Source organism: Neodiprion fabricii, chromosome 5 (genome assembly GCF_021155785.1).
Source record: "Neodiprion fabricii isolate iyNeoFabr1 chromosome 5, iyNeoFabr1.1, whole genome shotgun sequence".
Taxonomy (NCBI): Eukaryota; Metazoa; Arthropoda; class Insecta; order Hymenoptera; family Diprionidae; genus Neodiprion; species Neodiprion fabricii.
This window is the reverse complement of record NC_060243.1, coordinates 3,088,454-3,103,188: the sequence shown is the minus strand read 5'-3', so window position 1 is coordinate 3,103,188 and position 14,735 is coordinate 3,088,454. Positions and strand designations below refer to the sequence as shown.

At 40.5% G+C, this 14,735-nt stretch overlaps 2 protein-coding genes across 3 annotated transcripts in view; one reads left to right on the top strand and one right to left on the bottom strand.

The window, feature by feature from the left end:
* Positions 1 to 12,214, bottom strand: part of LOC124183973 (mediator of RNA polymerase II transcription subunit 13-like) — a 29,519-nt gene extending 17,305 nt beyond the window's left edge. The window contains exons 1-2 of one of the 2 annotated variants that reach the window (XM_046573216.1): positions 12,001 to 12,214; positions 4,122 to 4,455 (exon numbers count right to left, since the gene is read on the bottom strand). In XM_046573216.1, the coding sequence (XP_046429172.1) occupies positions 4,122 to 4,455; positions 12,001 to 12,069 (403 nt within the window). In that variant the 5' untranslated portion in view covers positions 12,070 to 12,214. The remainder of the gene's footprint in view (positions 1 to 4,121; positions 4,456 to 12,000) is intronic. The other variant, XM_046573217.1, reaches the window with a different exon arrangement.
* A 76-nt stretch (positions 12,215 to 12,290) lies between these two features.
* On the top strand, positions 12,291 to 14,524 carry LOC124183983 (39S ribosomal protein L50, mitochondrial). The gene is made up of 5 exons (XM_046573244.1): positions 12,291 to 12,440; positions 12,668 to 12,810; positions 13,721 to 13,923; positions 14,008 to 14,127; positions 14,282 to 14,524. Exons 1-5 carry the CDS (start codon positions 12,366 to 12,368, stop codon positions 14,395 to 14,397), a joined length of 657 nt encoding a protein of 218 aa, XP_046429200.1. The 5' UTR covers positions 12,291 to 12,365; the 3' UTR covers positions 14,398 to 14,524.
* The last annotated feature ends 211 nt before the right edge of the window (positions 14,525 to 14,735 follow it).

Here is a 14,735-nt window from a genome sequence, read left to right as displayed (position 1 = left end):
TTCGATTGCGAAAATTTTATGACAAATTTTCAACGTGTATGAAAACAAAAGAAACGATTAAAGAAAGCATAAAACGAAAATATAGGTATAGAAAAAAAACCATATCTACCCTGAATCTTGCGTGAAAATGTTTCGTTTCTGAAACCAATTTTAGGAGAATTCATATTTTAGAAGAAATCGTTGGCGAAATTAAAAAAAAATGTTATTGGTAAACCTTTTACCGAGTTGGCGTGGAATATGCCCTACATATATATAAATATAAGAAAGAAAAAAAACACTCAAGATTGAATTAAACAAATGTAGAATATTCAATTATGCCCGCATGCGTTCTTTCAACCCTGCGAGTGTTTTGAATAAAATAAAATTAAGAAAAAAAAAAATTCAAGCTCTTATGCGTACTCGACTTGTTACGCAACATAATGTATACTAGGTTCACCTATGCATATATAGATATAGGCAAATGTAAAGTGTTCTCTCGCATCTCGGAAGCAATCTGTAAGAATAGGCTTGTTGCGTCTTTTCAATTCGAACGGAGTACACACACAGACAATAAACAGCTCATTGAAAAGAACAGAGAGACACCGACGAAGTTACAATTTAGACGACGTTCCCGGATTATTAACGTTCCTACCAACGTACTTATATAAGGAAGCGACTCTTCTTCACACGATTTCAGCAATTTAGTACACAATGATCATTGAAATATGTATCATCCTACCATACTGACCGGAATCTCGGATGTGACGCGGATGATAGACGAGGTATAAATAAGCAAACCCGAGACTGCTGTGACTAAACAGCAACGAGTACCGAACGATAATACATAAATGTATGTATGCGCATACCTTTTTTAACGTGGCTATGTGTGTGTGTGTGTGTTTGTGTGTGTATGTACACTTGGGGACAATAAATCTGAGAAGGTCAATTTTTTACACTAGAAAGTTACGTTGGCAACACAGAGAAACCTGCAGCGCCACAGTCGGCCGAGGGCGAAACAAACTCAATCTCAATCTCAATAAACGTAACATAACCCATGACCGTCGAATCTAACGTTAGAATTGACGTGTCAATCCAACAAGTCATTATCTTCGCGGTATTCTAAGGTTAGATTTGACGGTCATGGGTTATGTTACGTTTATTGAGATTGAGTTTGTTTCGCGTTCGGCCGACTGTGGCGCTATAGGTTTGTCTGTGTTGCCAACGCAACTGTCTAGTGTAAAAAAATTGGCCGTCTCACATTCATCGTCCCCAAGTGTACAACTCGTGCCATAAACATATCTTATTCTATATCCTGCTGAGTCACGAACGTAGAAGGTATTGTAGTCGAGGCGTGCTAAACGCGATAACGTCGAAATAATCTCGGAATACTTGAATCTCAAATGGAACTGAATGAAACCGGTCGAAATCGCTTTGTAATGAAAATACAAGTAAAGTTGTACCACCTGAGAACACTTGCTGCTATTTTTTTTTTCCTTCGTTTTTTTACGGGACACGACAAAAAAAATTTCACGAATAAAAAAATGCAGGTACCTATTGTCGGATTGGTAAACTTTGATTTTCATACGATTTCGAAGTGATTGCAGGATATAGACGAAAAAAAAAGAAGAGTTTCACGGAAATACACGCAACATTACACGCTTAGTCTGAAGGTGAATGAATGTCTAGCTAGCTCACCGCCCGGACGATTAATATAAAAGAGACGAGAAGAGGGAAGAGGACGATCCTCTCTGCACCGAGAAGAAGAAGTAAAGCATATGTATGTACGTATATATATATATATATATATATATATATATATATATATATATATATATATATATATATATATATATATATATATATATATATATATATATATATATATATATATATATATATATATATATCCGCATGTGTTTGCATGTGTGTGTGAGATATACGCCAAGAGTGTGCAGTAAGGTTGCGTCCGTAAAAGGGGTTCGTTGACCTTTCAATCGACAATCGCTCTCCTCAAGAATGTATTCTTCACTTGTCTCCTTCTTAAGTTTTTGCGTCTACGTTGCGTCCTCATCTCCTCCTCAACTTATACTTACTCACTCTCTCTCTCTCTCTCTTCTCCTGTTCGCCGCTAATTTTATTTACACACTAATAATTCCCTCTTGTAAAATATATCTTTTCGGTACATAGTTGTGTTTCACAATCAGTATCTAGATAGACTCGGTGTCGCCTTGTCGTTCAATCGTCAGTTAAAACTTTTCAGCATAACGTATATGTATAGAAGCTAAACAAATCTTATCCAAGTGAAATAAAGATAAGCTTTTGTGTCCGTGCGCGCGAAATTTGTCAATTGATCAGCATCAACAGTGATGGATAATTGTAAATTATGCAAATTATGTTTTTAATGCTTTATCTTTGCTTATTTTTATTCACGTATATATATATATATATATATATACTAAATAACGTAGACACTGGGGTGCGAGATTATTAACGCGGTTGTAAATTACGGCTGCATTCTGAGCAATTGGTATAGATTACAAGGGTCAGCGTTAGAGAAAAAAATGAATAAAAAATATTTTACAACGCCACCTCCCGCATATTTTTTTTTTCTGATTACGTAAATGATTCATTCTTCGCGAATTTGACCACGAATGAAATGAATTAAAACTTGCGAGTGCTGAAAAAAAAAAAATTTTATCCACGCGAAGTACCTAATTGTAAAAGAAATAAAAAAAAAAAAGAGAGAGAAAACCTAGTGAGAAACTCTTGATATATAGGTGTCTAATAAAATCCTTTATCAGATAAGGACAGTCAAGTACAGAAGAGATAACACTATGTATAGAATTCAGAGAGACAGCAACAAACCCAGGGCCCACTTCGAGATTAGTGATGTGATAAAAGACACTAGTATACATTATACCAAAGCTATATATTCACCGTTATCACTATTCAGCGATATTTCGGTATACACGTACGGTGTGTTATTCAAAAATAGCGAGGTGAGGTGAGGTGAAAATGACGATTGGTTCAATTAACCCTTTGAGTCATAGTGTTAAGTATTCTTACCACCTATTTTGTATCCATTTTTTTTTTTTTTTTTTTTAATATTTAGATAACTTTTCGACACATTTATTTGCGGTTTTTTACTATTTCTGATAATATACTGACAGGTTTTCAACACTCGAGAGTAATGGTTGCGATGTAATGTAAATTATTATTGTTAGAAACAAATTGATTGAAAGAAATCGTAAAAATTTAAGGAATAATTCATTTCGGAGAAAGTTAACCCTCTACACGTATGCGTGTTTTACATAAATTATAAGTTGTTCGGATCGCTAATTGCGAATCTTACGATCAGTTTCAACCTTTCGATACTATCGGTATAGTTACCAACTTCAGCCTCATAAATATACGTGTACCGGGACGATCTCTTGAAAATTGAAAATGAACCGCGCACGCGCGACTTTTATCGGCTATTCGTGCAGGCTGGCCATCCCGAGTTTTCAGCTGTCAAACTGTTTCTGCCGGCGATACGGTCGATACGAATTTTCGAGGTTAGAATCTCAAATAATTGAGGCAGCGACTCGGAAAGGTTTGGAAAGCATTTGTCATCGGGTCAAAAAGTCGATTACTTCAAAGAACGGTCGCAATTTAATGCTTACGCTGTTTGAAAATTCAAATTTACACATTTTGCGTACGTTGGCCCGCCTGCATCGCAGGACAAGAATATCGCTGCGGGAAGATCTCACCGACCAATGAGATTTAATTCTTTGGCGCATGCGCGGCTGATTTTCAAGTTTCAACAGATTGTCTCGGTTCGAAACATCGCATCGATGAAAAGTAATTCATCCGTATCAATCGCATATCTGCACTTGTAACAAAAAAAAAAAGAAAAAAAAACGTTCCAACTCCATATTGTATTTTCTTCATTACTATACTGTAAAAGTAAATAAAAATGGGTTAAAAAATTAAGAAAAAAAAAAAAAAAAAAAACTAAAATCGCCCATAATCATGCATAAAAAATCGCAGAGTAGCAATCCATGACTGGTACTTGTCCTCGGTTACAGGTTTCGCAACGAACACACCTACGAGTTACACACACACACATACACACACCGAGCTTTACGGTGAAACTAACTCACCGATGGCGATGAGCTCGGGTGAAACAAGTCCGGAAAGATCTGGCTCCTCGCCGTACCAAAAGATCCAGAGTTCCTTCGCTGCCGTTAGAGACAAGGGCGGAGGCGCTGGGGAAGGTGCGAGCCTCAAGTCAAATAGGCCGGCCCCGGCAGCCCCGGATGTACCGGATGTACCGGATGACGGTGTAGCAGCGACGCGCCGCCACACGCAGAGTATGTCGCTGGCCAGGCACCGGGAGAAACTCGATAGTACAGGATCTTCAAGGGGGGTACCTCCGAATCCACCGATCACTTCGCCCCAAACTAGTTTCCTCCATTTTATACCGCAGAGGTCAGTCTGTTGGAGAAATGGAGAAAAAAAACAAACAAACATAAATTAATCGATCATAGTTATCGACGTACCTGTTGCATATATAATAGTAACCAGCAACAGTTTGACTGATAAAGGTGTCAGAGAAATGGTGGGCAAAATTGGTCCACCAATGGTGGAAAAGAAATATATTCACCCTGAAAAGTACTAGTTACAAAACAATGTTCACAAATTTCTATATATAACATATATTCGCGTGTACACAAATTAATTCTGTAATAGTTTGGCTCATCGATGACTAACCAACCCATTGTGGTTAAAAGTTGACCGATCATCTGTTCGTGCGTACCCATCGACCATAGCTATGCACTTGGTGAAATAGTTCATTCAACCGTAATCGATGCGCGTACGGTATAAATAGCACAAAATTTGTCCATATTATGTGTATAATAAGCGTAAGGTTATTGTAGTATAGGTTCGTGCATAAATATTTTAAACGCTTCAATAAAGGAGAATAAAAAAAAAAAATGCGTAAGATATATGGAAAACGATCTCTGGATTTCTGAAATTTCATCCCCCCTCCCGCACGCACGCACGCACGCACACACACACACACACATTTAAGATCGTCTCACAGCGAGTGAACGAGAAGCGAGCAATCTCGAGGCGTGGGAATTTCATTGAGGGTACAATACACCTATAGTCTGCATTGGTAGGTAGGTAGGTAGGTAGGTACGTTCATAGAGTATAACGGAATAATTTCATATACACAACAGAGAATAAGAAGAATATCAGTGCCGGTAGGTATGCAAAGATGAGGAGAAAAAAAATGTTTAAAAAATAAATAAAAGAATTTGATGCGTACAGAGCGGTGAAGAGAACTACTGGACACGAAGCAAAGCCTAAAAGTGCCGCACAATAATCTCTCGCTATTGTAGATTTGTAGTGTGGAATACGGAATAAAAAAATAAAAAATAAAAAAAACGAGGTAGGTGCAGTGCGGATGCATGTCTTACTATGCCAAAGTGTAGTGTAGTACAGTACAGGTATTAATTCGTTGGTGAAAAGATTGTGGAAAATAAAATCAACCGTATGGAATTGATTATGAACAAATTGTACACTACTAGAGCTGATTTGGTGGAAGAAGGGGGGGGGGGGGGGGGGGGGGGGCTAATTCGAACTCCGGCAAAAAGAAAAACCACGCGAGCGGCACGTGGTGGTTGAAGGAGAAGAATAGAAGGGTGTAAAGAGTGACATGGTGTACAGTTGTCCCGGAAGTGTCTTTAGATAGTTTTAGAAATTATCCTGAATTTGAATATTGATATAACGATGAAAATAATTAAATTTTTCTCGTGTCTTGGAAATAATATTCTGTTTTTAATGTCCTTGAATTTGTCTCGGATTTTTTACTGAACAACCATGAGCGATGAGATTGAAGTCGGTAACGTTACTGTAACGATAAATGATTGGGCAAAAATTTAGTAAACATTAACAAACATAAAAGAAAAAAAAAAAAGACAACTCCTTAAGAGCCATTCTAAAATTGCATGCACAACAATGAATTTTTCCCTGACGTTACGTTACTAACTTCAACCTCGTGATTTTTTTTTTTTACAGTTGTTGACATTATTATAACTATATATATATTAATTTATGAGGCACGAAATTAGTGACGTTATTTCAATATAAGTCACGATTCAATAACATCTTTATTTTGCAATACAATGAATGTTTGAAAAGCGATGAATCGTAATAAATGTAAAACATACTAATATTTTGGAAACTTGACTAATTCCGAGTAATAATAAAATTGCAAACAAATTATATATTTATCGCCCACCCTCCCAAAAAAAAAATTAAATAAACAACGACATTCGTTACACTAACGTTGCCAACTTCAGTCTCATACTACTTCCAAGTGTTGACAACACGTTCATCGTGTAATAAAATGGAATGCACCTGTTACGTCCGAGGACGCAAACGCGTTTCTATATCTCCGATACAGATACTGATGCTGCTGCTGTTGTTATATATATATATATATATATATATATTATATATATATTATATATATAACTAGTAGTCGTCGTCAAACGGTTCTTAGACATAATAATATAGATTAATCTCGAAATATGATTCCAGCAAAAGAATCTCTCTTCATACATGTTTCACATCAAATTGGTATTTCATTTTTCAATTGGGACAATATTCTAATTTGCAAAGATTCGAATTTGTAATCTTGAAAAAAACAATAGTGACGTTTCTGTAGTTAAAAAAATTTGCCGTCACAGAAGAGAGGAACAACACGGAGTCAGGTAACTTCCATAACCATGCAAGATTTTTACTCATAGTTATTATTCGCTTCTACTGAATAATCCTAATCTTTTAGTTGCCTCACCGAAACAAGGGTGGCCACAAATTTTTGTGGCAAAAAATTTCCTTCAATTTTCCAGGTTTTCCCTGACATTTTCCAATTTCTAGTAACTCCCTAAAACCCAAGTCATTCAGCTTGTTAACTCTATTATATTAGCTTCGAATTCAATTCGAATTAAAGAAAAACATACAATATAGAAAAAAGAAAACGTCGGTTTCGGTCATTAATTAATATTCTCGACGAAGAGAGAAAGTAAACTTGTTACCTCCAAAAAAAAAAAAAAAAAAAAAAACTCACTCATCTTCAATTCCCACGATTAGAAAACTGGTAACATCGATCTTTTCCATAACCAAATTAAAAATCCCCTGAAAATTCCAGATTTTCCACGATGACCCTCCCATTCTTTCAAATCCCCATGACATTTCCAGGGTGTCTTGCAGCCCTGCTGGCAAACTTGCACGTTCTCGTCTCGTGACGTGTATCCCGAAGAAACAGGGCATCGCAGAAATGCAGGTATCGCCCACACATCTTTCCCTCTTCTTCATCTTCTTCCTCCTGCGATCGCGAGCCCTGCCCTCCCTCCCATCATCCCACGACAACACGAATATCATCCGCGTGCGCGTCCCTCTGTTTTTTTTTTCCCGCCTCGTCTCTCGCAAAGCGCTGAAACCCTGAACCCTGTTAAATTTGAGCTGGTCGTCGTCGTCGTCGTCGTCGGTGGTGGTTGTAGGTATAAAAGGCAGTATAGGCACGAAGGTTCGCAGGAAGGTGGGCAGAGATAGGTGGATAGGTGGTAGGTAGTAAGCGGGCGCAGCACGCGGGTCTCTGTCAAGCTGATCAATACGGGCAAGGCGACGTGCAAGGCCGAAGCAGCGGGCCGAACGAACAAACTTCAGACGACCGCCGCCGCCGCCGCCTTCTGGCCTCATCCTCGTCTTCATCCTCATTCTCTCGTTACAGATCCACTTCTTCCCGCTGTTCTCTGAATTCTTTTTGATCCTGCTGGCCGCCGAGAAGAAAGAAAAGCTAAGCTTTCGTGTCTCGCAAGTTGACCGCTCACTTGCTACTCGATAATCGTTTATAAACCCAATGAATTTTAACTACGACTGCAGGAGGCTTTTTTAAAAATTCGTCCCTCTTCTCCATTTATTCAGGAGAATTTCCGTTGCAGTAGAAATATATTCTCCGAGAAGAATCTTTGCAGTGGTGGACGCTACGGGCGAAGGGAAAAAGACGACGGAGAGAGTTCTTGTTGATGAAGGGGTGGGATAAACAAACCATAATTCTAAATAAATACATGCATACCGCTAACATATCTAGTCAAGCTCTCACTTGTAATATAATGCCATTCGTGCGAGAACGTCTACGGTGTCGTCACAGACGTAAACACACTTCGTATAGCGAAGAAGATGAAGAAGATCCGAGGCAAAGAAGAAGGGGGGGAAACGAATTCTCTCTATACTGGATAAATAAACAACGCAGCATGGTTCACCCTACGAACTCACAAACCATGTTGCGTTCCTTCTTGCCTGCCCGTGTGCAAGACACGTAATACGAGTCAAAACACGACTTACTCAAACGCGGTCGATCCAAATTTTTCAGAATTTTTAATATCAATTCGTACCCATTTACTGCGAGAGATAATATCTAAAAAATCCCTGATCATTAATCGACCCACCTATATTTCTCCCTTCTCATTACTCGTACGTACGATAAAATATTCGTGTGATTTTCAACGATTTGAAAACGCGACGAATGAAAAAACAAAGCTCGTCATGTAAAACAAAATTTTCGTTGTCTATTTTAAGTTACTTTGTTTGCATAGTTTTATTTTACCTCATCTTCGTCGCTGGCAAAGTGAAGGGAGGGCGACAGGCAGCACAACGCACGGGGTATCGTTCATTTGCTTGTTTGTTTATATTCGATGGGAGGGGAGGAAAAATCGGTACCATAGTCTAGGATGGGGACAACAACAACAAAAGCAACAGCAGCAGCAGCAGCAGCAGCACCCGCGGTGGAGTGTTTCATCGATCCCCTTCGTAGCCCCGTTCAGTCACCGCGTTCTGTTATCTCCACGTAGAATATTATACCGACCGAGGTGACGAAGATAATCTCTACCAGCAGCAAAGGTCAAGAACCGGAATGCGTATAGGTATGTACATACGTTATATACACAGCGCGGGATCCGACCAGCCAATAAAAGAAAGAGGCAACAGCGAAAAAAAAAAAATAATAAATAAGTAAAACAATAAATAAAAATCCTGGAGTAAACAACGCGGAATAAAAATGGATACGCAAGTAAAAAAATTCTAATCTCACCGTAACGATATTATTGTGTTGCAGATTGCATATTGCCCTTCGCTAGATTTTCCTCACCTAGATTCACCAGGTTTCTAAGATTTGAGATACCTTCACGGAAGAACGAGAGAAGAAGATAGACACGAGAATTAACGAGAATGAACAACGACAGTAGCGAATTATAACAAACTGAAAACGATAAATCTTTTGAGCAATGTCTTTTGTCGCAGTACATTTCTGATTCGCGGTACAGAAAGAAAGAAAGAACAAAAAAAAAAATACGGATAACGGTGTATCAGACAAGAACAATATATTTTATGAAAATGAAATTAGATGAAATGAAAAACTAACCAGATATCACAAGGTATGAGGAATCCGGCAAAAGTCGAGAAAGAGAAAAAGAGACTAGCAGCCAGAACTCGGCAGGGGTCTTGAGGTTGGGCAGATGCGGGTTTACCGATTAGTAGGTTTGGAGAGGCAACGAAAGCATCATCAACAACGGGCCGGTCAAACCGCTTAAGGCTGACAATAAGGCAAAGGCAGTAAACAGACATTAGTGGGTCTATACAACCATTGTACATAACAGACGTGCATTTACCAGGTTTCTTTTCGATGCAGAAACACAGTCAAGCACGAATCCATACACACCGTATCTACCTATCTAATCATCTAACCATCTATCTATCTATCTATCCAGCTCTCTCTCTCTCTGTATCTTGCAGTGGTGAATATTGTATATCACGGCGAGTAGTTTTGTGGAACGTGCCTCTGTGCCCGTGTCCTTAGTGCAAGGCTTTCACCTAAGCCGGGCCAGATACAGAACTGGCCGGCCGAATAGGAGGAGGAGGAGACCGGTGCTCCTAGTATCACCAGTCTCAGAGTAATCTAACCACCACCAAGGAGTGATTTAGCCAACCGACGATTTGTTAATAAGTAGATAGGTAGATAGCTAGATATTATACATAGACGAACAGAAGATAGCCAGATAGATTGTTTCTCGTACGGATTAGTGTGCGTATAAAATTATAGGTACAGGCCACACAGCCTGCAAATACACACATCGCGACTTGTTGGATAGTGTGCAGGTATCAATACTAACAGTGGTACTACCATCAATACTTGTAGTAGTAGTAGAGGAATAGTAGCAATAGTAATAGCATTAGTAATAGTAATAGTAGTAGTAGTAGTAGTAGTAGTAGTAGTAGTAGTAGTAGTAGTAGTAATAGTAGTAGTAAGCGAGTGAGTGAAGTTGGGTCTCGCGCGTAGTAAGTAGGCAGAATAGGAGCGTGAACAGCAGCGGCAAGCGCAACATAGCGGTATGTGGCAACAGAGCGGCATGCTTTTCTTTGCGGCCATAGGGCGGCAGCACGCGTCCGTCCATCCGTCGGCACGGCTCACGTCTCACGGTTACGTTATACACATTGTACCAACAATATATTTACATACGTATATATCTAGCTCGTTGTGCGCCTCTACATGCGCGGCGATACATATGACCATGTATGTACGTATGTATATATATATATATATGTACGGTACATAACTACGTACACTTACGGTTGTACGTCCGAGAAACTTCGAAGAGACTTTCTTGCAACAATGCAGGCGTCAATATACATATGCCAATATCAAAACATTGGGATTAAGCGAGAGGAAATCCTTCCAAAGATATAATACCTATAAACAATCTTGCAGTACATGGTTGTTATCGATGGATGGATGGATGGATGTATCAACGACCTGCCCGTATATCCGCACGGAAATTTCTTCTTTCAACGACCACGCAACATCCCTTCGACCAAACCTTAACACTCCCCCCCCCTGCCCCTTCTGTACCCGTTACCAAAGGACCACAACCGGCGTGACACAATTTCCGTAAGGCGAACGGTGATTCGCACCTCCTCCCTCGCATTGCTGGGGAAAGGAATGTTGCGCACGCGAGAGAGACAGAGAGAGGGAGAGGGAGGGAAGAGGAGGGAGGGAGAGAGAGCTGCTTCGACTACACTACCGCGAGAAGGAAGATCCTACTCCTCGTCCTCTTAGCCACCACCACTACCATTGCTGTTGCTGCTGCTGCTGCTGCCATACGTTATCTGTACGACTGGCTAAATAATACCGCAGCGATTCATCACAATGATAATAATAGTTGTAGTAATGACGACGATGATCGTGATGATCTTAATGACAACGATTGTTAGATGGTAAGAGGGACAGACAACAGAGAGAGGGATCATAAGTTGAAGAGAGAGAATCGCGATTTGTATCTACTCGAGGGACACGGAACCTGGTTGAAGATAATCGAGGAATCAGGGTGAATACCTGAAACTAGATCAGTTCTAGTTTTTCGCTCTACGTTGGGCAATCGTTCGGGTGTCCTTGCAATCTTCCCCAATCCCGAGTGACGCGAATCGAGCATGACATTGGGGCAGACAACAAACTTCAAATTGATAAACGGAGGCGAACGCGAGGCGGCCAAGCAGCGAGCAAGACTCGCTCAAGCACTCACGCACTCTCACTTACGTCTATCACGCACGAAAGCAGGGACACGCATACGTAGATAAGTATACATACGTCGTAGGCATACCGAGAGGCGAAGGCGAGAGACAACGAGAGCGTTAAGAAAACGATATACAAACATTACGGGAGAAAGGGACGTTCCCGTCATCCGTCGTGGTACCCTACCGTACTTATTACGAATGGATAGAGTTTTCAGGCGTTAGGCGGGGCAGCGGGTAAAATAGCGCCTTGTAGAACGGTACTTGCGAACCTAAACCGGGATTAGGGAAGTCCGTCTCGGACGAGGTACGACATGTAATCGCCTTAGATGCGCGATATCCTAGAGTATTAGGTAGTAAGTAGGCCCGAGTGTTTTAGCCTGCACCGCTCTGTGCACTACTCACCAGAGCGAAGAAGTTCGTGTGGCAATCCTCTAAGCTCGCGCCGTTAGTTTGATGCGATGGATGCGTCATGGCTGCTCCATTTTACACTTAATCACTAACCAACACTACACGCACTAATTAACCCCGGTATTCCAGTTCGAAATCGATGTTATTCGAGAACATTTAGGAGGGTTTTCACCTTTCAATGGCGACTGTAAAATGGCGGATCAGGGCAACAACAAGCGCAGCCGCCGGCGCCCCCTTACTCCTCAAAACCGAACCACGGCCGGACTGGACCAAGTCGATTCGTCGATTCACAGCTCGTGCTGCCACTGCTTCTGCTGCTTCTCGTTTTCCAATCTTCGAACGCTACTTCGGTTAACAATATGGCGGCGCTCATACGGCATGCTTGGCAAGCGAGTTCTTCCAAATATTCCACACTGCTGAGGAGCGCACTAACGGTTAGTTCATTCCCTCTGGTTTCGGGACGCCCGGCGTCCCCTCGCGTCATATTCGACCACTCCGATCATACGTCCGAATAGCGATATCTTTGATTTTTTTAACCCTCTCACCGCGAACCAGAAGAACAAATTTCGGTATATTTCAACACGACCACCGCGCACCGACCGTGTACCTATACGTATAACAGTAACGTGTAACGGGTTTACAGTTGTTCCTTAAATTTCAGGGTGGCACTACTGATGCTCGCCGTGATTTCGCCGCGGTGAAAAAATTTGGCAAGAAGAAAAAAAATGAGAAAGAAAGCAGATTCCGAAAAACGATTAACCTTGCGACACTGCAGGCCGAACGAGAGTCACTCGCCACCAGAGGGTAAGCGTAACAGGCCCTTTCTAATCGCAATAATCAGCTGACTGTGTGACACCCGTGACGATACAGCGATATACACTCGTATTCTCGCCAAGTTACACCGTTCGTCTCACGAAGCCGAGAACCGACTGCGGCCATGTCGATCCTCATCCCCTCTCCCCCACTGCCGCCGACAAATTTGACAGATCGCACAGCCGAACTTCGGTGCGAATTACGACGAGGGCGCCACCGCATGGCCACCCTCAAATCATCGATCTCGGCACTCCGACCCCCCCCCACCAACCAAAAAAAAAACAATATTTACCGCGACCGCGCCGGCTCTGGGCTTCTTCGCGAGGCCTCGCGCGGAAAAAGATATACTCGCTGATTCTCGGGGGAGATTATTGTATATTGATTGAAAAGCTCACGGTTATCAATGAGAATCATATACGGCTCTTTCCCGCCTCCCTGACGTCATGAGTAGATTTTTTTTTCTTCTGTTTTGTTTTTCTTTTCATTTCTTTCGTAATAGAAGTTATGTCTTTTTGAACACACAATGAAACCTCGAGCGTTGTTTCGATCGTTTCGATTAATCAGTTTAATCCCTATTGTTGAAAATTTTTTATCGGAATTAATCACGTCAGGTTTTTTTTACAGATTTTTCTTCATCCAAGAATTACTCTAATATTGTGCGGTAAAAATAACAGATTGGAATTATTCTTGTTACACACTCTTCCGTGAAACGCGCTTGCTTACCTGGATGACGTCGTGCCAATTGTGCGCTCAATCCACACGTCCATCTTTTTGTTTTTAATAATAACAATATCTCCTGGAAATCATTGAATTTACTAAGTTGTTTTAAAAACATTACAGCAAACTCGCAAAGTAAGCTCACGATATTCATGTTATTCAATGAATTTTTTACATCTTTTAGTTACTTGCGGCCGCAAAAATCTTACTCACCGGCTACTGACGTCATGGAACGTCTGGACAAAGTTTGCCATGACGAAGGTTTGAAAATTGTAAATGAAACGCGTCTGGACGAACCAATCGTACGTTACAAATTGTTCACAGCGTGCGGAAAAGAATTCAGTCATGCGATTCCGAATTCTCTGTTACACACCGTGGAGACTATTGGTGAATAAATAATCGATGTACCTTAATTGTACAACAATGGAAATGAAACGAATCTAATTTTTATTCGAAATTTTATTCTTCCAGCTGACCTGCGCAAGTTTTATCTAACCCCTGTAAATGCCACGGTACCCTTGGACGCTATGCGGGACCAAAATTTACCTGAGAATCTACATATTCAGTACGAGTATCATCGGTTTATTCCTGGTTGGTAAAATTTCAACAATAAATGATTCGGAAAATGTTCGAAACGTGTAGATATTGATCGTCAATTGCTGGTGTTTACCATCTTAACTGTGTTTAACGATTGTAATTTTGTGGGTGAATTCCACAAACTGAAAGATGATTTACTCATTTCCAGAAACGGATACCATGTTCGGAGGGAAGACCGCTTTTCCGAAGAGCTCTACTCTTGTAACAGGTCTGAAATACAAGAAGAAGTACCCAGGTCATACGGCCAAAACTTCTTGGCCCTGATTTCCACTTCCCGAGCCTGGTTAATGTGCAAATTTAAAAAAAAAAAGAAAAATATTCCATATAGTAGTCATGTATATTGAATTGTATGATTTCAATCACCGTTAAATATAATCGGAGATAAAAACTGTGCAAGAGAAAATTATTCGCCCCCAATTCACACGAAAGCTAGTTATAATATCTTCAACGTGAATTCACGTATTTCGATCGTTTTCCAATTCCGAATGTAATCAACGCGAATAATGAGATTGTAATTATTTTTTCAAATTTTCCTACCGTTTTTTTATATATTATAGAAAAAAAAGCTTTCGCTGAAGCTTAAGAAAATATCGTATTGTATT

Coding starts and splice junctions, on each gene's coding strand:
- LOC124183983 (XM_046573244.1), top strand. CDS start 12,366: ATGGCGGCGCTCATACGGCATGCTTGGCAAGCGAGTTCTTCCAAATAT. Junction 12,441..12,667: donor TGCTGAGGAGCGCACTAACG/GTTAGTTCATTC, acceptor CTTAAATTTCAG/GGTGGCACTACTGATGCTCG. Junction 13,924..14,007: donor ACACACCGTGGAGACTATTG/GTGAATAAATAA, acceptor TTATTCTTCCAG/CTGACCTGCGCAAGTTTTAT.